Source organism: Peromyscus leucopus, chromosome 20, assembly GCF_004664715.2.
Source record: "Peromyscus leucopus breed LL Stock chromosome 20, UCI_PerLeu_2.1, whole genome shotgun sequence".
In the NCBI taxonomy this organism is placed as follows: domain Eukaryota; kingdom Metazoa; phylum Chordata; class Mammalia; order Rodentia; family Cricetidae; genus Peromyscus; species Peromyscus leucopus.
Window position 1 is genome coordinate 61,809,716 of NC_051080.1, and position 23,399 is coordinate 61,833,114.

Genomic DNA, 23,399 nt, shown 5'->3' on the forward strand with positions numbered 1-23,399 from the left:
TATGTGATTGGAAATATTTTCAAAATGTATTTTGCCAGGGAAATTTTATCTTTCAAATTTGTATAATTTGAACCATATCTAGAAAAGACACAGAAGTTTGTTACTCTACTTAATGCATATAATCCTTATGCAGTTTTGTTGAAGGAGGGTAGAGACTGAAAATAGAAGAAAGTGCAAGTCTAGAGAAATTAGTATGGTAACTTGCACGTTGATTCTTCAGTTTAACCATCACTAATAACTAATGATAACTGGGCTTAGTTCACATACTGAAATTAGCATCATGGGTTTTCCTTAGCTGAGAGGCTTAACACTGTTTAAAAAGAGATCTGGCCGGGTGGTGGTGGCGCACGCCTTTAATCCCAGCACTCGGGAGGCAGAGCCAGGCGGATCTCTGTGAGTTCGAGGCCAGCCTGGGCTACCCAAGTGAGTTCCAGGAAAGGCGCAAAGCTACACAGAGAAACCCTGTCTCGAAAAACCAAAAAAAAAAAAAACAAAAAAAAAAGAGAGATCTGATGTTTTTCTTCCATCATTAATATTAAGTTGGTTATCAATCTGCATTTTTATAAATATTAAATGTACAGTGATGCCTAATAACAATTTGCTTTAAATCACTGATATATAATTAAGACACTCCTTAAATTTATACTACTTTAGTTACATAAAGAAGAAAATATTATAAATATATATTAAGAAGTAAAACTGTACTCTTTTATCCTAAAGCCTTTTAAATTATATTGAATCCAATGGTCTATTTATTTGGTAGGAAATAATTTTAGAATTAATTTAGAATATTTAGAAAAAATATTCGCTAGTCAGTTACTCATGTAAACACTGAAAAGTTTTTCTACTTGTATAAAACCAAGGTAATTGTGTATTAATTTGTGATATTTGTTCAAGGAAAGTATTATTAAAAAGGAAAAGTTTCAGTGGGATTGAGGTAGTTCAGTGGGTAAAGGAGCTACCACCAGGCCCAATGACCTGAGTCTGTCTCCAGAAGTCAGGTGGTGGAAGGAGAGAAATGAAATAAGCACTGTGGCTTGTGCAGTACTTGTGTACACACACACACACACACACACACACACACACACACACACACACACACACACACAGAGATAAGGGTGAACAGGAAGAAAAAATTTTAGTGGTAGTCGATGTTTGCCTGGGGACCTACACGGCTCAGTTGGTAAAGTGCCTACTGTACAATCATGGGGCCTGATTTCAGATCCCCAGCATCCATGTAGAAGGTGAGTGTGGTAGTGTGCACATGCTGCATTTGAGGGGAGTTGACTCTGGAGTTCATTGGCTGGCCAGCCTAGCCAAGAGATGAGTTGCAGATTCAGTAAGAGACCCTACCTCAGGAAAGACCTTGGAGGATAGATAGGCTGGAGAAACAGCTGAGTCGGTAAAGGCATTAGCCAATGTGATGACTACAGTTCTGTTCCTGGGACCTCACACCAGAAGCAATGAACTCACACCTACAAGTTGCCCTCTGGCCTGTACATGTACTCCATCCCCCAACACACAAAATAGTTAAATGTTTAAAGAATGTGGAGAACAATGAAGGAATATACCTTGGCCTCCACACATGTATATGTGTGTACTTACGCTCATGTGCATACATCACATTAACATGTACATACAAATGTGCAATTGGCAATCTGAAGCATTAAATCTTGGGGCTCAGATTAATGATCCAGTGAATCCATTTATGATGATAATCCTTGCTCAACAAATCACATCCCTTCCCTGACTGACTACTTGGGTAGCAAAAAATGCATCTGTACAATTTTGTATTTCAAGAGGCAGAGGGAAATGATAGCCAAGAGTTTTCAGTGTATGCATGTCTGGGTATGTTCGTCAGTCATTTTCCTGTGGTGATGTGTGAAGAGAAATGTTTTTAAGCCCATTCGTATGTTGTGGAAACTAAAGAATTTAAACAAAAAGATCTCTTAAAAGTCAGTCCTTTGACATAGATAAAATAACCTCTTTGCATAAAACAAACCTTCAAAAAGATGTCCTTAAAATACCAATGAAATGGGATAAATAGTCCAGTTCTTCCAATATTTCCCTGACCAGTTTCAAATGATAAAGAACTGGAGAGTTTCATAAAAACATACCAATTAATGATACTTGAGACATACTATCTTTTAAAATAACATGAATAGCAAATAAAGCTTGTTGGAATCTAACTTTCTAAATGAGTCTATGTTCAGTTTATTTTAAAAAGCATCTGATCTGTTGTATTGGAGTAATAACATAAAACCTAACTATAATTTAATATTCCTAATTTTTGTAATTAATAACTTTTATCCTTGGAAAGACAGTTAACAATACCTCATCTCAGTAGTTTTCAAGGAAAAGTTTTAGAATGCCGAAAAGCTTTTAAACTAGAGACTTCAGTATGATGTAAATATAATAAAGCAGTGTTGCTTGCCTCCAGTATTACACTCAGTACACCAGTGTCTTCATATCCTTTAAAAATTCATAGAACCCACTAAAATCCTGATTCATATTCAGCTGATGGCTTTTAGATATTCCGTATTTCTCAGTAATGAATTTTCATTACTGCTATGTAGTAAAGAATATAGCATTCCTTTGCTGACCCATTTCAGAGTTTTAAGTTTTTTCCTGAGTTCTTATTTCTCACTTACTCGCGTATATACGAGCTTAGTTGTTTTTTTATTTTATGTTTTTTATCTTTTTGAGACAGGGTTTCTCTGTGTAGTTTTAGTGCCTGTCCTGGATCTTGCTCTGTAGACCAGGCTGGCCTCGAACTCACAGAGATCCGCCTGCCTCTGCCTCCCCGGTGCTGGGATTAAAGGAGTGTGCCACCACCACTTGGCCATTTTTTTTTTTTAACCTTATGTTAAATATGTAGTTCATCACTGTATTAAGCCTCATCTCCTTCTCCTCCCTCATTCTCAGTTATTAAGGTCAGTGTGCTTTCTTACCCTGCCTTCCAAACTGTGGTGTAATTGGAACTCTTCATAGTTGAGGCCAACTCTAATATAGTTTTAGTTAATAAAATGAGGGACTGACTCCTGAAGCTCATTGCTCATTGTGTGTCTTCCATGGGAAAGCAAGCTGTGCATAGCTTTTTTTTTTTTTTTGAATGACTACCAGTTGATTGTACAGAAGGAAAATACACTGAGGCTTCTGGTTTCCTTGGTGAGATCTTACAGAAAGAGATTATCACAACTCTGATTTTACAGTTAATATTTTTGGCAACAGAAAGCTTGTGTTTCTTACCTTGGGCTGAATCTGCAAGGACCCTGAGAATACCTACATCAGTGAGGTAGGGCGTTCCAGGGCCTGCATCATAAAGCTGATGTTCTAAAGGGGGAAGTGGTTGCTGCCTTCCTACCAACTGCCTTACATCATTAATATACACTAGGCTATAACGTCATACACCTGAATCCTCTGAGTCTGGGGCCTGGGATGGTGCTTCACAGGCAGTAAGTCTTCAATGGCTGTTGAATTCCTATCAGTTTCTAGGATAACAGGTTTATTATAGAAGGAAAATGTGATTGGTCTAGAAGTGTTTTTAAAAGAAATGTTTTGTATCAAAGTAATATGTAGATACAGTCTGAAAATTCAGATGATATGGGAAAACTTCAAATGTGGAACGGCAGTGCCTCTCAAACCTCTTCATCCTTCTGTCCCTGTGTCCACAGGTGCCCATCTTCATCCTCTGTCTCTGTGTCCACAGCTGACATCCTCGTCTCTCTGTCTCTGTGTCCACAGGTGCCCATCCTCATCTCTCTGTCTCTGTGTCCACAGGTGCCCATCCTCATCTCTCTGCCTCTGTGTCCACAGGTGCCCATCCTCATCCTTGTGTTTCTGTGTCCACAGGTGCCCATCCTCATCTCTCTGTCTCTGTGTCCACAGGTGCCCATCCTCATCTCTCTGTCTCTGTGTCCACAGGTGCCCATCCTCATCTCTCTGTCTCTGTGTCCACAGGTGCCCATCCTCATCTCTCTGCCTCTGTGTCGGCAGGCAGCTATCCTCAGCCCTCTAGCTAGTTCAGGCCTTTCTTTGTGTTTTAGATACTATGTAAGTATATGTATCCAGTTTCATGGATTTTCTTAAAGTCTAACTGTGGCAGATAAAGAATCAGTGTCTCTAAGGCATCTTCACTTCCCCTTTCCCTTCCTAGTGACCCTGAACAGTGAAGGCATGGATCGGTTAACATTGTAACAGCAGAGCTAAGTTTTCTGCTGAGCTGTGGACTGTATGTATTATAACACAGTGCCATATGCTTGATCTGCTCTTAGAAATGTAACCTCACTCCTCTCCACTGCAGTGCGCTTGTGTTTTATTGGTTTGACTCACTCGCTGAAGTTGTTATCTCCAGAAGCCTGACTCCGAATGATAGTGTGTCCTCCTCACCCCCAACTCCACACCCTATTTACCGAGCTGCATAGGTGATAGGCCATTTTAATAGAACATCCTCAATGTTTTTAGATCTGTAGTAATTCCCTGTCCACTTCTCTTCTTCCTATACCTCTCACAGGGCTATATATTGATGTTCCAGGACAGAACACTTCTTTTTCTTTTTTCAATTCAATTTATTTGTTTGTTTTATAGACCAATTACAGTTTCCCCTCTCTCCTCTCATCCTGTTCCCTCCCACAACCTCCTTTCTACCCACCGCCCCATCCACTCCTCAGAAAGGCTAAGGAGTCGACACAGTATAGCATACCAAGTTGAGGTAGGACCAGGCTTTTCCCCGTGCATCAAGGCTGAATGAGGCATCCCACCATAGGGAATAGGTTCCAAAAAGCCAGCTTGAGTGCCTGGGACAGATCTTGGTCCACTGCTAGGGGCTCCATAAACAGACGAAGCTACACAACTGTCACCCACATGCAGAGGGCCTACTTTGGTCCCATGCAGGCTCCAGGGCTATCGGTCTAGAGTTCGTGAGCTCCCAGGACCTTGGGTCATCTGTCTCTCTGGGTTTCCCCATCATGATCTTGATGCCCCTTGCTCATATAATCCCTCCTTCTTCTCTTCAGCTTGATTCTTGGAGCTTGGCCCAGTGTTTGGCTGTGGATCTCTGCATCTGCTTCCATCAGTTACTGGATGAAGGTTCTATGATGACAATTAGGGTAGTCATCAATCTGATTACAGGAGAAGGCTAGTTAAGGCCACCTCCACTATTGCTAGGAGTCTTAGCTGGGGTCATCCTTGTGGCTTCTTGGGAGTTTCCCTGGCACCAGGTTTCTCCCTAATGGCCCCTCATCAAGATACCTCTTTCATTGCTCTCCCTCTCCGTCCCTCTCCCAACTGGCCCATCCAGATCCCTCGATCTGTCATGTTCCCATCCCCCCTCCCCTCCCCTCTACACAGCCCCCTGCCCCAGTTTACTAAGGTGATCTCATCTATTTCCCCTTTCCAGGGAGATCCAAGCCTCCCTCTTAGGAGCTTCCTTGTTAGATAGCTTCTCTGAGGCTGTGGATTATAGCCTGGTTATCATTTGCTTTATATCTAATATCTTCTTATGAGTGAGTACATACCATGTGTGTCTTTCTGGGTGACAGAATAGTTCTTTATTTATTGATCAATTGATTTTTGAGACAGGGTCTCATGTGGCCTAGCCTTAAAATAGATATGTAGCTGAGGATGACCTTGAACTCTTGTATCTTTCACTCTTAGTACCACTTCCGGTCTGCTAAGATTACATACAACCACACATTGGGAAGAATTCTTTTTTTGTTCCATGATTGTTCCTTCATCCAACCAGCTGGTACTTATTCCAGTATTTTCTCTACCTTAGGAGACTATTAATTCTATCACATTTTCTGTTTTCTACAATGCCTTTGTTTCTTTGGAATCCTTTTTCATCATTTTGTCTTTACTTTTTTACTTTCATCTTTCTCTAGTTTGGCTGGTTTTCTTTCTTTCTTTCTTTCTTTCTTTCTTTCTTTCTTTCTTTCTTTCTTTCTTTCTTCTCTCTCTCTCTCTCTCTCTCTCTCTCTCTCTCTCTCTCTCTCTCTCTCTCTTTCTTGAAAGAACCCAGTAATAACTCTTCTCCCAAAGTTGCAACCAATTTAGGAAGAAGCTGAAGAAATGTACAGATAAATTACTGGTGAAATGGTATGACGTTTTAGATTATGGTCCAGGTGGCTTTCTCATCCATACACTAAGTCTTGACTTAGCTATTGGCTACCTGCTGGAACTGGGCAACTACAGACCAACCATATAGGAGAAGGTCCCTGGCCACACTACAGAGAGGATACCTGAAGACTGCTGGCTGGCTCTTAACAAAAAGAGCAAGGGTTAGTCAAAGCCTGCCTCGTCATGTCCAGCTCAGTGAGCGGGTGGAGCAAGAAGGAGCGACCAGTCTTCCTGGGTTGAAGTCCATGCGTGGGGTTAGCATAGGAAATGCAGGGCCCTTTCCCGTCAACCCTTTCCAAGGCTTGTGATTGTTCCTCATCCACCCTGTTCTCCAATGCAGCTTTTGTTTCCAGCCTCTAATATTACCTGGCAGAGGTCACTGGAGGGTAGGTGGGGGAGAATTCAGTATTCCGATTTGAGCCTGCCTCTACACCATCTCAGTATCAGTATCTGGGGCTCTTCTCTCTGTGGGTATTCAGCTTTATGTTTTGTTCTTAGAATCCTCTTATGGCTCACTGGCCACATGTGGCCAAGGATTGCTATGAATAGGACCCAATATAGACTCCTGAATTTCATAGGTGACAATCTTGTGTCACAATGTCACAGAGTTGAAGACATCTCTGGGACTCTGATCTTTCCAGTGAGGTATTATAGCCACTGGTGTTTTGGTGGCAGGGCTTGGGATCTGATGTTTGGAACTATGGGGGCTTTTGCTGAACTTAGGTTTAACCCCATCTTTAACATGACCTTTCTACACACGTGAAGTCTGTGGTTTGGAACTGTTAAAACTGGAAGCAGTTACGCTTGTCTCTGAGGCTGCCTGACCCTTTCTGTCCAGACTGGGTTGAGGCTAGCATCTCACTACATTTGCCCACACTCCTTGGTAGTGTTCTGTGCAGGCACTCAAAGTGGTCACTGCTGACTCAGTTTACCATTTATTTCTGTCTTCCATGGTCTGTTCAGAAGGGCTGCTGTTACTTTTTTCTTGTTAGTGTTCTGTTTTAATTCTTTTACCCAGAGTTTAGAATTGGAGAAGGAAGAAACAGGAATGCCTATGCTATTGTATTTAGTAAAAAGTTTTATGGGTGTTAATTTTATATGCTGTATTAGTCAAGGCTCTCTAGAGCAACAGAACTTATAGGATGAACCTCTCTATATAGATAGAAAGGGGAATTTATTAGAATGACTTACAGGCTATAGTCCAGCTAATCCAACAATGACTGGCTATGAATGGAAAATCCAAGAATCCAGTAGTTGCTCAGTCCACGAGGCTGGATGTCTCAGCTGGTCTTCTGTACATGCTGGAATCCTGAAGAAGTAGGCTTCCATGCCAGTGAAGGAACGGATGTGCTAGCAAGGCGACAGCAGGCAGGCAAAGAGGAAAAGCTTCCCTCTATAGGCTTCCAGCAGAAGGTGGCCCAGATTAAAGGCATGTGTCTTCCCGTCTCAAGATCAGGATTAGAAGTAGATCTTCCTACTTTAAATTAAGCAAAAAATCCTTCACTGATGTGCCCTCCTGTTGTTGGTTGTTTTTACTTTTTAGGGGATCTCACCACCCAGCTCCCAAAGAAATCACACACAGAGACGTATTCTTACTTATAAATGCCTGGCCTTAGCTTGGCTTGTTTCTAGCCAGCTTTTCTTAACTTAAAATTATCCTGTTCACCTTTTGCCTCCAGGCTTTTCCTTTTCTTACTTCTGTAATCTTACTTTCACTCTTACTTGGTGGCTGGCTGGCTGGCTGGCTGGCTGGGTGGCTGGCCCCTGGCATCCTCCTCCTTGATCCTTCTTGCTCCTCCTCCTTTCCTCCTCCCAGATTTCTCCTATTTATTCTCTGCCTGCCAGTCCCACCTGTCCTTTCTCTTGCCTCGCTATTGGCCATTCAATTCTTTATTAGACCAATCAGGTGTTTTACACAGGCACAGTAACACAGCTTCACAGAGTTAAACAAATGCAACATAAAAAAAGTAACACATCTTTACATCATTAAACAAATGTTCCACAGTATAAACAAATGTAAAACATCTTAAAATAATATTCTATAACACCCTCCATTTTTTTGCATTTTAGTTTATTTCAAATGTAGTCACATTGTCAACCAAGAATAGCCACCATATATACATATGAATGTAAGACCATGTTTAATGTTCCATAATATATCCCTGAAGACTTGCAGGCTTGTCTTTATTGTCCACCCACTCTTACTGTTAACCAATGACCGTACTCCCCCATCTCACATAATAACTCAGAATTTTGCTGTTACCTATAAATAGGATCAAAATAAAAATGTGGCTCCATAGGAATGTAGATATTTGTTTTATTTTTCAAAGATATATTTAATGACAATAGTAGACAGAGGAGCTGCTGCTTCAGGTGCAGTGTCCTGTGGTTAATTGTGTCTGTTTGTCTGGCAGAAAGAAGGAAGGCTGCAAATCAGCCCGAAGCAGTTTCTGCTGATGAACTCAAAAGTCTGTTGGTGCTCACCAGGGATCGCTTCCTGGGTCATTTTGATGCTCTCACCCCGAAAGCGATTTTAACACAGACAGACAAAATGAAAGCTGCTGGTATGGTAAATGGTAAGTTTTTTATTACTTTACATTTTTTGGTGGTGGTGGTGGTGGTGGTGGTGGTGGTGGTGGTGGTGGTGGTGTGTGTGTGTAGCCTTTTTAAAAAATTTTATAAGCTATATTGGCCAAGTCAAAATACATTTCATACATTTAAAGAATGAGATATATATATATATATATATATATATATATATATATATATATATATATATTTAACACAGTGCATATCTGAACTCTACTTACTTAAATGTGACAGACATTTTGCTAATATCTTTCATCAAGCATGTTCAGTTTAACTGTTTTTAAGCACGCTATGGTCTTCTTATCTTCCTAAGCTGCTAGAATGGGTAGGTTTCAAAAATTGCAGGAAGTAACCTGTGTACAATGAATTGTGTACAGGCAGAACCATGTGGTACTTAACTTCACAGCTGCTGCTCACTGGGGTCCAGAAGTCATCATACTTCCCAGGGGGCTATGGAATCATTGCTCCATTAACTGAGCTTCTGCTCTTTTCTGGAGTTGGAAGAAGTGGTGAATTTGAATAAAGGGAGGCTTTCAGGCATCTAGCAAGAACACATTTGAGATTCTTTTAACACAATTTGAAACAGGACAAATATTTGCCTTTATTTTTTTCTGTAATTTTTTTATTAAAATTTTTTTCCTTCCTTTTACATACCAACCCCTGTTCCCCCTCCGTCCTCTTCTCCTGCCCCCCATATTTGCTTTTATTTTATGGGAACTATCTATATTGTATAGGCTAAAGAAAAATAATCACAGAATCGACTTAGCAGGGCTGTTGATTTGAGTGCCTTTTCTATGATCCTGTGGATATTCACACAAAGAAATGAACATCGTGGTCGCTGTTGGCTCTCAACCAGATTACATTGTTTGTAAAGCAGTGTGGGAAAACAGTAGAGTGGACAATGAAGACCAACCATCACAATGTCTTTGGACAAATTACTTAACTCCACATTTGGGTTTCCTTATGTTTAAAATAGCAGTAACAATTTGGCCCACTATCTGGGATTTTTTTGAGGATTAACCTGCTTCCTGGTTACAGCATGTGCTCTGGAACAAGGGTAGCAAGGCTGAATGTTGGCTCTGAAACCTGCTGTGTTACGTGTGGGCACATTTTGTGATCTCCCTTTCCTTCTCTTTAAATCAAGGGTGACTGTATTAGTTGCTTTTCAGAGGGTTAGAGTCCATAATGTGGAGGAAAGGCGTGGCAGCGGGAACATCTGATAGTTTATATCTCAGTCCACAAGCAGGAGGCAGAGAATGGTACATTGGGAATGGGACAATGGTACTTTGCGAATCTCAAAGCCCACCCCAGTGACACACCTCCTCCAACAAGGCCACACCTCCTGTTCCTTCTCAAACAGTTCCACCATCTGAGGACCAAGCATTCCAGCATGTGCGCCGACAGGAACGATTCTCATTCAAACCACCACCATAGGATAGATGGCTGTGAGGATAAATTATTTGTTAAATTAAGTGTAACAAAGTGACTGCATATTTTGGCTGAGTAAATTGTCATACATGTAGAAGACACGACTTCAACTAGTGTGGAATAGTTACAGAGCCTCACTAGAAGCCCAGGGACTTGGAGGGTTTTGAGTGGTGCTTAGCATATGGAAGGAGAAGGGAAATAGGATTTTGCAAGGAAAAAGTGACCAATATACTAGCCATGGAGTATGAAGTTAGGAGAGAGGTTTGCCTTCCCAGAGGGTTTGCATGGGAGGTAAGAGGGAGCTGAGTGATGGAAGATGCATCTTGAGGTGACCTGGGCAAGCAAGTCTAGCTCTTAGCACTGAGCTGGAGATGTGTTTGCTCTACCTCTGCGGCCATTATCTTTTGCTCAAACCATGTGTTTTCCTTCCATTTGCACAGACTGTGTCATCCTCACTGTGACTTATACAAACCTTAGTTGACACCTGTAGTTTGCTTTTTTGTTGGCTGCCAGCTCACAAATAATGACATGGAGACTGCTTAGTAACTATAAAAGCCAGGCCATTAGCTCAGGCAGGTTCCACTAGCTCTTACAACTTAAATTAATCCCTTTATATTAATCTACATTCTGACACGTGGTTTTACCTCTCTTCCATCTTGCACCTCTTGTTTCCTCTCTGTGTATGGCTGGCAACTCTGCCTTTCTTCTTCCCAGAGTCCTCTCTGTCCCCAGAAGTTCCACCTTAACCTCTTCCTGCCTAGCTATTGACCATTGAACTCTTTATTAAATCAATCACGGTGACACATCTTCACACAGTGTAAAGAACTATTCCACAACAGACACTTGGCCTTGTGCTCGGTCTGGTTTTTCAAGTACCACATTTCTGTTTCCTTGTTACAACGGTCAGCTTAGTCCTGGGGCATGTCCCACTCTTTTCCTCCATGGCTTTACACACACATGTCCTTGGTCTAGAGTCCTTTTCTCTCAGCTCTTACCTATAGCTACTTTATGGATGTTTAGTTGTCGCTTTCTCCAAGGCTTTCCTGGGCCTTGGCAAGTTTAAACTGTTTCCGCCATACTGGTTCTCTTCAGTTTTTCTCATTTTATGTGGCATAGATTTAAATGGTGTGTGATCTATCTGATTGTTACTGATATTTGTCTCCTCTGTACCCCATGTTTGAAGGTACAGGGCACACTTACATGCTGTCTCCACATCTGCAGGGCCTGGCATGGAGCCTGGAGGATACAGGATGTGGGAGGATATAAGATTATAGGAGGAGGATCTCCCCAAATTAGTCACTAAACAAATGAAGACTTTTAGAACCTGAACTGAAAATTGACAGACTGCACATTGGAGTCTGACTCCTACAGATATAGTTGTGACTCTTAACATTTTTGTGGCACTGATTTGAATACATACATCTACGTGTAATTGAACTGCATGTAAAACCAGTAAGGCCAATCAGTTTCATATCCTGGCACAGTTGTACGTATTAGCAATGTAGGGTGGTTTGTTCTGCTTCTGCTTTTGTGGAAACTCTAGCAAGTGTAACAGAGTGACCGGTCACGATGTAGAAAATGCCATAATGTAGCCCTTTTAGTGGCTCTTTGCTGAAGTCGCTGAAGACTTTTCAGTGGATGTGGTGCCTGGTGTTAGACACATGGAGGGTCCACCTGGCACTTCTGGGCACATAGCAAGGCTGTGTAAATGAGTTTGTTAGGTAGACTGTGATCCCTTTTATTATTTCAAACATTTAGTAGTATGTTGTTTTATGAAATAGATTATACCAATGATAATGTCACTTTTTTATTGTGATTTATTCTTACTTTGGTCTGTAAGATTGTAATGGCTTATCCTCATTAGCCATACATACTGACATTACTACCTCTCTGTTTGCTGGAATTTGTGATGTGAAGGTCACTTTCCTTGTTTTCCTAACTGTATTGGTTCTGTTTCTATTTCCTTTTCTTGCAAAATGGTATTACAAAGAATAATTTTCTTGATCTCTCAGGGAGCCTTTTGTTACATTTTGTTTTGGGGCATGGTGTAATATCCAGAGAAGCAAATAAACAAAACATTGTATTTTATTTTACTGTAAGAATTATGTTTAGTTATTACCCCAAAGTCCTGACATTCGTTAATATTTGTTCACTTTTCTTAAATATTAGACTATGTCATCATATTTATATGTTATCTACTCAGTTAATAATTAACTTTATTGTAATAGGCAAGGACAATTTGTTGTTTGTTTTTTAAAGATAACTTGAATCCTCTTACAAACTTCAGAGTGTGCGGTGGTGCAGAACTGGTATTGATTATTTTCTGTATGTTTTTATTACAAAGCCATGTCTCCATTAAGAAGTACATTGCCTCGCTATAAAGCTCATTACCCTATCAAATGGATTTCACCACTGTTAATAAGAAATGGGAAATGGTGTGTTTTGATGACATCCAAATGTAGGTATTAGAAGATACTTTGGAATATTCAAGGTTAAATAGCTTAGTAAGAAAAGAGAAAATAAGAGATGGTTGCTCCCATTTTTATTATACTTTAGAAACAGAACAGGTATTCTGTCAGCTGTAACTTAAGCAGTGAACATCCAGCTATTTTGAGCCATTTGTTAGAATGCTGTATAGTAGTCTAAAGTTATCCTTAAAACAAGGTAAGTTTAAAATTAAAATCAGTTAGTACAGTTAGTAATTTTGCAATGTTTGTTGAAGCTAACCTTTCTTTTGAGAATGGAAGCTGACCCTCTAGGTTTTGTTGAGTGCCAGTGTTCAGCGCAGACTCAGTGTAACTCACTGCAGTACAGTAACCAGCAAGATGGTCCTCACCTGTGCTGTTGTTAGAGCCACGTGATACTGAATTTTAGTGACTAGAGGGCATCTCTGATTAACAGATAAGTGAGAATTACTTCAGGAGTAACTTTGAGAATGTTATAAGCCTATATTAGTCATTTATTGTAGTCTGAGACTGGGGTAGTCCTTTTTGAAAGAGATTTTACTTATGATTTTGTTCCTGGTATGGAAGTCACAGCATCATTGTGTGTCTGCTGTAGAGCGGCTTCCTTTTGACCCACTTTCATTAGGAATAGCTAACGTGTGCTTTTGTTCCGTGTGAGCCTTAGTAGATAGACTCATTGCACTTTATCATTAATAAATCATAGATTTTATCTGAAGAAGATACTTTCACTTCCAATAATCTTCTCAGTGACATTTTACACAGTTCAAGTCATTAGTCAGGTCTTTAATTATGCCTCAATTGAGACCTTAGCCTTTACATACACACACACACACACACACACACACACACACACACTTTGTGTATACATCTATCACTATTTTTTTGTTTGTTTTTTCTGAGACAGTCTCATTACTTAGCCCAGGTTGGTCTTGAACTCAGTATAAAGCCTAAGCTGGCCTCAAGTTGTGATTTTCCTCCTTACCTTCCCCAAATCTAAGATTAAAGGTGGGTATCACCACACCCAGAGTGAACTTTATTTTGACATAGCACATTCATTATGTTAGTTTTTTTCCAGTGCTGATGTATGTTTTGCTGTCTTTAGATACCAGTACAGTTGAACCTTGTTCTTCGAGTCTAATGAAAACCAACCCTCTGGAATGGCCGGAAAGACACGTTCTTCAGAATTTAGAAACTTTTGAAAAAGCTAAACAAAAAATGAGGTAATATTTGAGTTTGTAAAAATGCATGTTCGGTATTTTCAAATGAATACTCTTAATATTTTAATTTAATGTTTCAGTAGCTTATAATCTCATTGTAAAAGAAAAATAGATGCCTTTTTTCATAAGTAGCTAATCAGTAGAGTAGCATATTGATTAAAAGGGTAAGATCTTTTTTTTCATCATCTTCCTGTTCCTCATCTTGGTACCTTCCACGTGTGCGTCACTGGTGAATACCATGTGTCTAGCTTTACAGACATCTTCCATCAGCATACACACTTAGTTTACTTTTTTTATTGCTGTGATAAAACACTGGCCAAAAACAACTTGGGGAAGAAAGTGTTTATTTGGCTTACATATCCCAAACACAGTCATCACTGAGGGAAGTCAAAGCAGGAACTCACGCAGCAGGAACTCACGCAGCAGGAACCTGGAGTCGAGAACTGAAACAGAGGCCTTCCCATCGTGTGCTTCCCTTGCTGGCTCAGCTTGCTTTCTTATATAACCCAGCACCACCTGCCCAGAGTGGGCTGGGCCTTCTCACATCAATCATCAATCAAGAAAATGACCCACAGGTTTACCTGCAGGCCAGTTTGATGGAGGGAGCTTTTCAGGTGGGGCCTTGTCTTCCCACATGAGTCTAGCCTGGGCAAAGTTAACAAAAAGTTCACCAGCACACACACAGGTGAATATATAAGGTTGACCATACGGGGGCGTGTAAAATGAAGTGGAGTCACTTGAAACAGTTCTGGTTTTCATCCATGTTTGTCCACATAGTGAGTAGGTCCTCTCGCAGACAGAAGTAGGTGTCCAGCAGACTGTTACCTGTGGTCTTTGGCTTTGGCGCATAGTAGGCACCCAGTGTGTGATCACTGGGTTGTGGAGTACAAGCTCTCTGACATTTCTCTTTCAGTGTGCAGCGCTTCTGATGATGTCATTTTATAACCCTCTGTAACCTTTTCTCATACTGTCCACAGTATTGATTAAATACCAGTTGTTGGGCACTAGGGGCCTACGAGGGAGATCGCCAATGCCTGTTTTCTCTGTGAGCTGCTTTTAATGGAGAGATAATCAAAAGAAACCAAGTACCCAGACATGTAAACAGTGTCATGGCTCCTGTGTCTTTAGAACGGGTGGGTGGCATGGGGTGGGGAGTGAGGGTGGAGAGTGGGGTTGGGGGGTAGGGGGCTATAAGCAGGTAGTATTTGTATTGGGGTCCTTTATCACTCTTGATTTGTGCCCATTGCCACTCTGACCCCAAGTCTGTGGCTTCCTGGAAAGGGAAACAGACATAGTCTCTTCATGAGGTTTCGCCCTGGTTGACTCTGAGGTGCTTGCTGTGGCCTACCTTCTCTTGAAAGTCTCTGACCTCTGTGCCCCTCTGTTTTATTCTTCTTGTTCCTAACCCTGTTGTGGGTTTATTCTTGGGTACTTCTGCATTGTGATTTCAGTTTGATCGGAGAGTTTAATGTGTACGCTTAGTGTGTCTTGAACCAGGAGCATGTCAGACACTCAAGGGCTGAGTCAATGTCGTCTTTCTTCCCGAGTCCTTTATAAACACTCCAGCTCGGTGTTCATTGCTTCTCTAAACAGTAAGGGCGATGTTAGGGCTTCCATAAAACGTGTTTCTGTATTTCCTTCTACCCTCACATCCATGCTTCCGCCGGGAGTCAGACCTGTACAGTCACTGTGAGCCGTGACTGTGGGCTCACAAACCAGAGTGAGCCCTGGTTACTGTATGACAGTGGTATTTATAAAGTAAGTGGTTAGTAAGGACTGCAGGTGTTTCGGTAGGAAGACCACATCAAATCCCTGTGTGAGAGCAAAAGATGCGTTGCATGTTTTTAGAATTTTGTGATGTTAAAACAGATTTAACTAGAGAATCATTCTATGGTGAAAGTCAGAAGGCACGAGAATTCGGTCTTAGATTCTCTCACCAACCTGTGTCGTGACATTTGCCACCACATCAGAGTGGGAATAAAAACCCTAGTTTTATTTTAAAGTCGTGAAAATGTTGTGACAAAATGCATGCAGAAAGTTGAAAGCTTAGTTGTCAGGGTTATTCTTTAACCTAAGACGTATCTGGGTGGTGCAATTCATCACAGACGGGGCTTTTAAAAGCTCTTTCGATAGCCTTGTGTTTGGATTCTATATAAATGCAAATTATACATTTCCCATTGCATCTAGCCTGTAATGTGATTGTGATTAGGACTGATTAAGAAACGTTGTAAGATACTATTAAAGAAGCTACATAGAAATTAAATTAAACTCACAATGCAGTTCCTGCCCACCCAGAGTATGAAATTGAGGAAATGTTCATGTGTTTTCTTCCTAGACTATTCTTATTAGATTTCTACAATAGGGCTACAGAGGGGAAATGGACCTGCCAGCGTGTGATGATCCTTAGTGTGGAGAAACACAGGTCTAAAACTCAATGCCAGTATTTTAATCATGGAATTCTTCATAAAAATGTTGAATTTGAGTAATAAGTAAAATATAACCAAGTTGGAGCCGAAACAATGGCTCAGGGGGAAAGAAAGGTATTTGTTGCTTAGCCTGAGGAAATGAATTTAATCCCCACTTGGTGGAGGAGAGAACTCATGCCCACTGGTTGTCCTTGGACTTATATACACACACGCACATGCACACATGCATGCACACACACACACGCACACGCACACGCACACACACACACACACTAAATAAATGAATGTACAGAAGTTAACATTTTAAATTGCTATGAAGTTGATTGATTAAACTCATGTTGACATAGTGATTTTTATTTATGCTATGGCAGCAGAGCAGTGAGCGTTTCAGAACCCAATGAAGTGTTTCCTGTTTCTTGAGATGAAAGTATTTTGATCCGGTTGTGGATTTATTTATTGGTTAGTTAGCTGGTGACCGGCTTGTAATTTTCGGGTTTATGGTAGTGACAGAGGCGGAGGTGGCTCCTAGCTGGAGTCAGTCTAGTTTTGAGCTAACGTATTCTCCATGTTACTGTCGTCCGCCGTGTAACTGATGGTCTGTTGCAGTCTTTAGCTGAAAAATAGGAATAATGGTGGTTTTTAGGCATGGTGTGCTGATTGCATTTTATAAAGTACTTACTAGGTGTTACTTTGTTTTGATATAAGACCCATTCCGGTTTTTCAAGGAAATTTGTGAAGATTAAGAGTATATTGTAGGTAAAATCATTTCGAAAATGCAAAGTCCTGCATGTATTTCAGATGTAATAATAATTCAGTGTGTATTCATGATATTGTAAGCATGACTCGAGGAGGCCTTGGAGAGAATTTCCATTACAGTCTCATTTCATGGCCGTGCTTTAAGTAATCTTTTAAATTTAGAGAAAATTGGAACGTTCAGTTCTTGGTCTCCGAAATTTATATTGTGGGTTTTCAGTTTAAATTTAAACTTTATAGACTTGGTAACTTTGCACTACTGAATTGTTAATAGGTTGTATTTAATAAGGAACATAATCATGATAGGTTCTGTAGAATGGCTAAAACAGAAGCCTCAAGTTTCAGTGTGACCTACAGATTATTTAAAGTACAGCTCACAACGAAAGAGTCTGTAATTAGTCTTCTGTCGATGTGAAGTTCTTGACTTTCCTTTTTGTATTTGTAATGGATTTTGCTCTCATCATCACTTCCTGGCTGTGGTGGATTTGAATGCACCTTTAATAAAACCATACAAATTGTTTTCCCAGAGCTGCCTCATTGCCTCGGTCGTCTGAGCGGTTGCTGGGCCATAAAGAGGGTCCCCGGGACTCCATCCCATTATTGGATGCTAAAGAACTACTGAAATATTTCACCTCGGATGGATTACCAGTTGGAGATCTGCAGCCATTACAGATTCAAAGAGGGTGAGTTACAAACCTGTAACTTGCAACTAATTTCTAACAGTCATTTAAAAGTAGCACTGTATGTTTTCCCCCGGCATTAATTGATGCTCCGAGCTGAGGCAGAAGTCACGGGTTTGCCTGCACTGTTTATCACCAGCCTCCCACCGCCTCACTTCTACATTTCACCAAATGTCCTTCTGTTCTGTGACCCTGAATCTGAAGAAAACGATGATGATGAAGGGAATTCAGTAACTCAGTACTTCTCCCATAGAAGTCGGGGCAAGGGCTTCGACTCTGTGTGTGCAGAAGGAAATACATTTCATTTTTTTTTACTTTTGTTTCATTTATCCTTATTCTGAGTGTGTATAGTGTGTGTGTGTGTGTGTGTGTGTGTGTGTGTGTGTGTGTGTGTGTGTGTGTGTGTGTTGGGGGGGGTCACAGGTGTGCCCCGGTGGGGATGTGCAGGTCAGAGTCACAGGTATGCCCCGTGGAGATATGCAGGTCAGAAGACAACTTTTTGGCGTCCTCCTCTGCCACCTTTGCGTGAGTCCCAAGCGTCTAGATCAGATGGTGTAGAGTGGCTTTGCCAGAGACTTACTGGCCAAGCTGTCTCACAGGCCTGGAAATTCACTGTAAAAAAGATAGGTTTTGATTTGCAAACACGTATGTTTAAGTTTTTCTCTTCTGCACTACTGTCTAGTTTTGATTTTGCCACCACTTGACATGATGATTGTCAGTTATGACTATTAATGGCAAAAATCATGACCTTCCTCCTGAAAGAGGTGAAAAAAAAAAGATCGTTTTGAAAGTACGACATTACCAAGTATGAACTGAGCATCTGCATAAGTAATGTACACTGAATTGACTTTGGAGACGTGCCCACTAAGCTGCTAGTTAACGCTGCTGCTGCTGCTGCAGTCATCGACTGCAGGGTAAATAAAATTGTAGCATCAGTTTCTTGTGAAGATTTCGTAATTTGCTTATTCCAGAAATTCTTTTTTCATTGTTAATCCATCATTTTAAAACCTTCTAAAGGACCATAAAGGCTGTATCTCACTTCGATCACTTTCACCAAGTTAGTTTTGAATTGGACTATGATAAATGTTTATCTTAAAGGTAGATTTTGGAAGTGGTTCAAGTTATTCCAGAAATAGAGTCGGGGAATTGTCGTCTTTTGTGTATGTTGTTGGGGACAAAGAGCAAAGCATCACTGGCAGCAGGGGGGCTAATGACTGGGTCATGTGACTTAATGCTCCTAGTGACATAAACCTTGCATAACTTCGGAATCATTTACCTTCCCATGGCTTTGAGAGGTTGACAACCCCTTTTAGTGGGAACTCTGGAAGCAAAGCCTCACACAGTCGCTCATCTCTGGTTAATCACACTGTGGTCCTTGGTGAACCAGCCTGACTCCATTTTAAGATGAGAAGCCATCCTATTACAAGGTCAAAGTACGTTCATTCCTGTTTTCTGTAAAACTTGGGTTTGAACAGGTCTTGACCCATTTTCTAGAATTGGATACATTCCTGATAAGATAAGATGTTCTGTCAAATAATTTTGGAATGTTCTGCCAAGGTTCTGTGTGACCAAATGCCCTTGGAAGCCCCCTAGCCTTGCAGATTTTTGGACTATGTAAACCCCACTGCCTCCTGTGTTCAGAGCTGTTTTCTCAAACCCCGATTTAGGGAGATAGCCCTGTCTGATAGAATAAAGCTTGCATAATATGACCAAAGAATTTGGGTAATGGTCTTTACTCTTGCTGGTGGGGTGAACAGTCCTTTCGGGTAATTAGCCTCAGTGGTAGATGTGTGTGCTGAGACAGCTCTGTTTGCTTACCTTGGCGGTGCCCTTTGACTGCAGCGGCGGCCGGCAAGTTGCAATGTGAGGGAGATGCTGTTAATTTAAAATTCACTGAGAAATGTGCATGGGATGCACTTAGAAAAGATGTGTTTTCATTTTGACATTGCTTTACTATGTAACTTAGGCTGAGCACAAACTCACAATATGGTCCAACTTGACCTTGAACTTGCAGTCCTTCTGCCTCTGCCTCCCAAAAGCCGAGACTACAGGCATATGCCACTTGGCCCAGCTCTTAGGAAACTGGGTGGTTCTTTGACATTAGGAAAGAAGGGCTTCATTATCACTCTGTCTTCACTTAACATAGTGGTTCTCAACCTGTGGGTCATGACCCCTTTGAGGGTCAAACGACCCTTTCACAGGGGTCATCTAAGACCATTGGAAAACACAGATATTTACATTACGATCCATAACAGTAGCATAATTACAGTTATGAAGTAGCAAGGAAAAGAATGTTGTGGCGGAGGGTCAGCACGACTTGAAGAAGTGTACTAAAGGGTCGCAGCGTTAGGACGCTTGAGAGCCTCTGACTTAACATGAACGTTGAAAGCTGAGCTGACCTGGCTGCTCTTTCTTACCTGTGCAAGGCATCACCCAGTTGCTGTGTTACATTAAAGGTGAGCCTTGCTTCTCGCAGTATGCCAAGGGAATATGGACATTTAACAAAACACGTTTGTTGCATTTCTTTTAGAAAAACTGAGACGAGTGATACTAAGTAAAGATAATGCACTGGGAAGGGTTAAAATAAGAAATGATGAAAAGAAGAATAAGATGCTGAATACTTAAGAGTCCTGTTTTACAAATTATTCATTTGAAGGGTCTCTCATCAAAATAATGGGGTCATTGCAATTTACTAATGATGCTTTTTGTGGAACACCTTAAATAGAGGTATTAGCAGATGAGGGTTTTTTTTTTTTTGGACTCATTAATTGGCACGTGTTTGACATTTTAACGTGATGATGTAGTTCTGAACGTAATCCGTGGTGGCAGAAGTGCAGCTCTTTTCTAGGTCAGGAGTGGGTGAGGTGTGAGAGCAGATGCACCGTCTGGTTCTCTGGACTGACCTGCCTTGCTGTTAGTGCCACTGTTTCAAGCTCTGCATTCGAGCCTGCTTCACTCTGCACTGCACTGTGTAAAGACCCACCATGCTGCAGATGTTCTTCATTTCCATGTAACTAGATCTGAGTGTCAGGACTGTGACTAAGTCCACTGACCAGTAACTCATCAGGGAAGGGAGGCACGTGTCAGGATAACCAGTGATCTTAATCTGGTGGCAGTAGCCTCTCTCTTCTCCAGACTCCAGGTTTAAGTGTGGAAGGGCTCAAGCATTCATATTTTATGAAAGCTCAACATAAGATTAGTTCTAAAGGCCTGCTGATTGAAAAATACTTCAGGAGAACCGAATTCATCACTTAGGTGCTGGACTTTCTGAGCCTTGTAAAGTCGCTGATCCTTAGCATCAGTGGCAGGCTGGCCACACCTTCTGAGTTACAGTTAAAGTAAATACTTTCTTTGTTACCAAAGATTCAAGTTGACTTTATTCCTCTGTCAAGATATTTTAAGTGAACAACTGAACACAAATTCATTTCACCAAGGGTTGGGGTGATACAGTTTAGGAATAATGTTGCTTCCAGAATTTACGTTACTGCTATGGAATAGTCGTCTTGTACACTGTAAAGATTTGTCACTTGAATTGGTTTAATAAAATGCTGATTGGCCAGTAGCCAGGCAGGAAGAGTAGGCAGGGTGACCAAACTAAGAGTGCTGGGAAGAGGAAGGGCGGAGTCAAGGAGTCACCAGCCAGAAGCAGAGGAAGCAAGATGAGAATTTGACACTGAGAAAAGTTACCAAGTCACATGGCCAAACATAGATAAGAATCATGGGTTAATTTAAGTGTAAGAGCTAGTCAGTAATACGCCTGAGCTACCTACCAGCTAAGCATTTATAAGTAATATTAAGCCTCAGAGTCAATTATTTGGGAAGCAGCTACTGGATATTTGGCAGGTGGGAGAGAAACTTCCACCTACACATTGCAAATCATTTTCTTTTCTTGACTTACTCATGCTCATAAAAATTTTGTTCAGTGAGTGCCATTGTAATTTTTAAAATTGAGGCACAGAAAACAAATGGGGCAAAGGGCACAGACCTAGCCTGTTGCATTTCCTTCTTAGGTTTTTTGGTAACTCCTCCCACCTAGCAGGATTTCATTCTGTATCCCAGACTGGCTTTGAACTCACACATAACCCAGGCTAGACTCAAACCTATGGTGGTCCTCACACCCCCATATTCAGCTCTCTTAACTTTGATGTTTTATGTCATAGTTAGGGTTTCTAATTACTGTCATAAATTACTGACTGAAACCAACTTGGAGATGAAAGGGTTTATCTGGTTTATACTTTTGTATCATAGTCCATCATGAAGGCACTCAGGGCAGGAACTCAAGGCAGGAACTGAGGCAGAAACCATGAAGGAGTTTTCCTTACTGACTTGTCCCCCATGGATTGCTCAACCTGCTTTCTTATACTGTCTGTGACCCACAGGGCGGGGGGAAGCAAGAAGATGAGAACCCCCTCCCCACATCAGTCATCACGCAAGAAAATGCCACCCAGGCTTGCTTACAGACCTGTCTGATGGAGATATTTTTTCAGTTGAGGTTTCCTTTTCCCAGACAACTCTTAACTCATAGCAAGTTGACAAACAAAATCAGGAGACCATAAAAAAAAAATCTCTATGAGATCAGATTTGTCTCCTTAGGAACTTTACCTTTCGAATCTATCATGTAGTAAACCTTAAATTCAAATGAAATTTTTTTTATTTCAGGGAAAAAACTTTGCTTTTGACACCGGAACTTAGTCCCCGGAAACTTCAGGTCTTACCTTTTGAAAAAGCCTCTGAATGCCATTACCACGGGATTGAGTAAGTGTTCATTTACACTTTTGTGTATTGGTGCTACAGTTTTTGTTGATTTCAGTGTGGAGTGCAAGCAAAATAAAATGGTATAAATTGATACAGACCCCAAAGTATGTCCTCAAAACTGTATATAACACATATTCTATTTAAGAAAAATTATTTTATTATTAATTAGTTTTGTTTCATTTAAACATCTTTTTAGTTACTCAGTATTTTTAGTAGAATTTCTTTGATCCATACATTATTAATACGAATTTTCTCTGTGGGTCACATTAATATTCCCTGGTCACTAATTATACTGTAATCGCTTAGAAACTAGTAAATGCGATGAGCTCTGAATTTAAACATGTTAACTGTGTGTGCATCATTGTAACATTTCAGTCGACTGTTTATTAATTGACTATTTAATGCATGTCTGTAATGTAGATTGATTGTATTTCCCTCCCTTGACGGGCTTTTTATCTCCCTCCCTCTAAATTCCTTCCCCTCACAAACTCCCCTCCACTGCCCCTGCTGTTCTGTCACCTTTCACGTGTTTCATTGCCACAAAGTTTAATTAGTGTTGCTTACATGAGCACTTGCAGCAGTTATCTGAGCAACTTACCAGCGGCTACACCACTGAAGAAAGCGATCCCCCACCCCCAGCAACCCTTGATTGCCAGGAGCTCCTCAGGGAGGGTGGAATCTCTGGCATGTTGACTGGTCCAGTCTTGTGCAGCTCTTGTGCCAGGGGCCACAGCTGTGTGATTATATAAGTCAAATGGCCATGTCATGTCCAGAGGACACATTTCATAGCACTTGTCCCAGGCTCCAGCTTTTACATTCTCTCTCTCTCTCTCTCTCTCTCTCTCTCTCCCTCTCTCTCCCTCCCTCCCTCCCTCCCTCCCTCCTTCTCCTCTCCTCTCCTCTCCTCTCTCCTCCTCTCTTCTCTCCTCCTCTCTTCTTTTCTCTCTCTCTCTCTCTCTCTCTCTCTCT

The 23,399-nt window shown here is 41.1% G+C and overlaps 1 protein-coding gene across 1 annotated transcript in view; it reads left to right on the forward strand.

The window, feature by feature from the left end:
- The window catches only part of LOC114694833 (MDM2 binding protein), a 75,080-nt gene that overhangs the window by 35,419 nt on the left and 16,262 nt on the right, over window positions 1-23,399 (forward strand). The window contains exons 14-17 of the mRNA XM_028871906.2: window positions 8,532-8,693; window positions 13,702-13,819; window positions 17,523-17,678; window positions 22,335-22,430. Of these exons, the coding sequence (XP_028727739.1) occupies window positions 8,532-8,693; window positions 13,702-13,819; window positions 17,523-17,678; window positions 22,335-22,430 (532 nt within the window). The remainder of the gene's footprint in view (window positions 1-8,531; window positions 8,694-13,701; window positions 13,820-17,522; window positions 17,679-22,334; window positions 22,431-23,399) is intronic.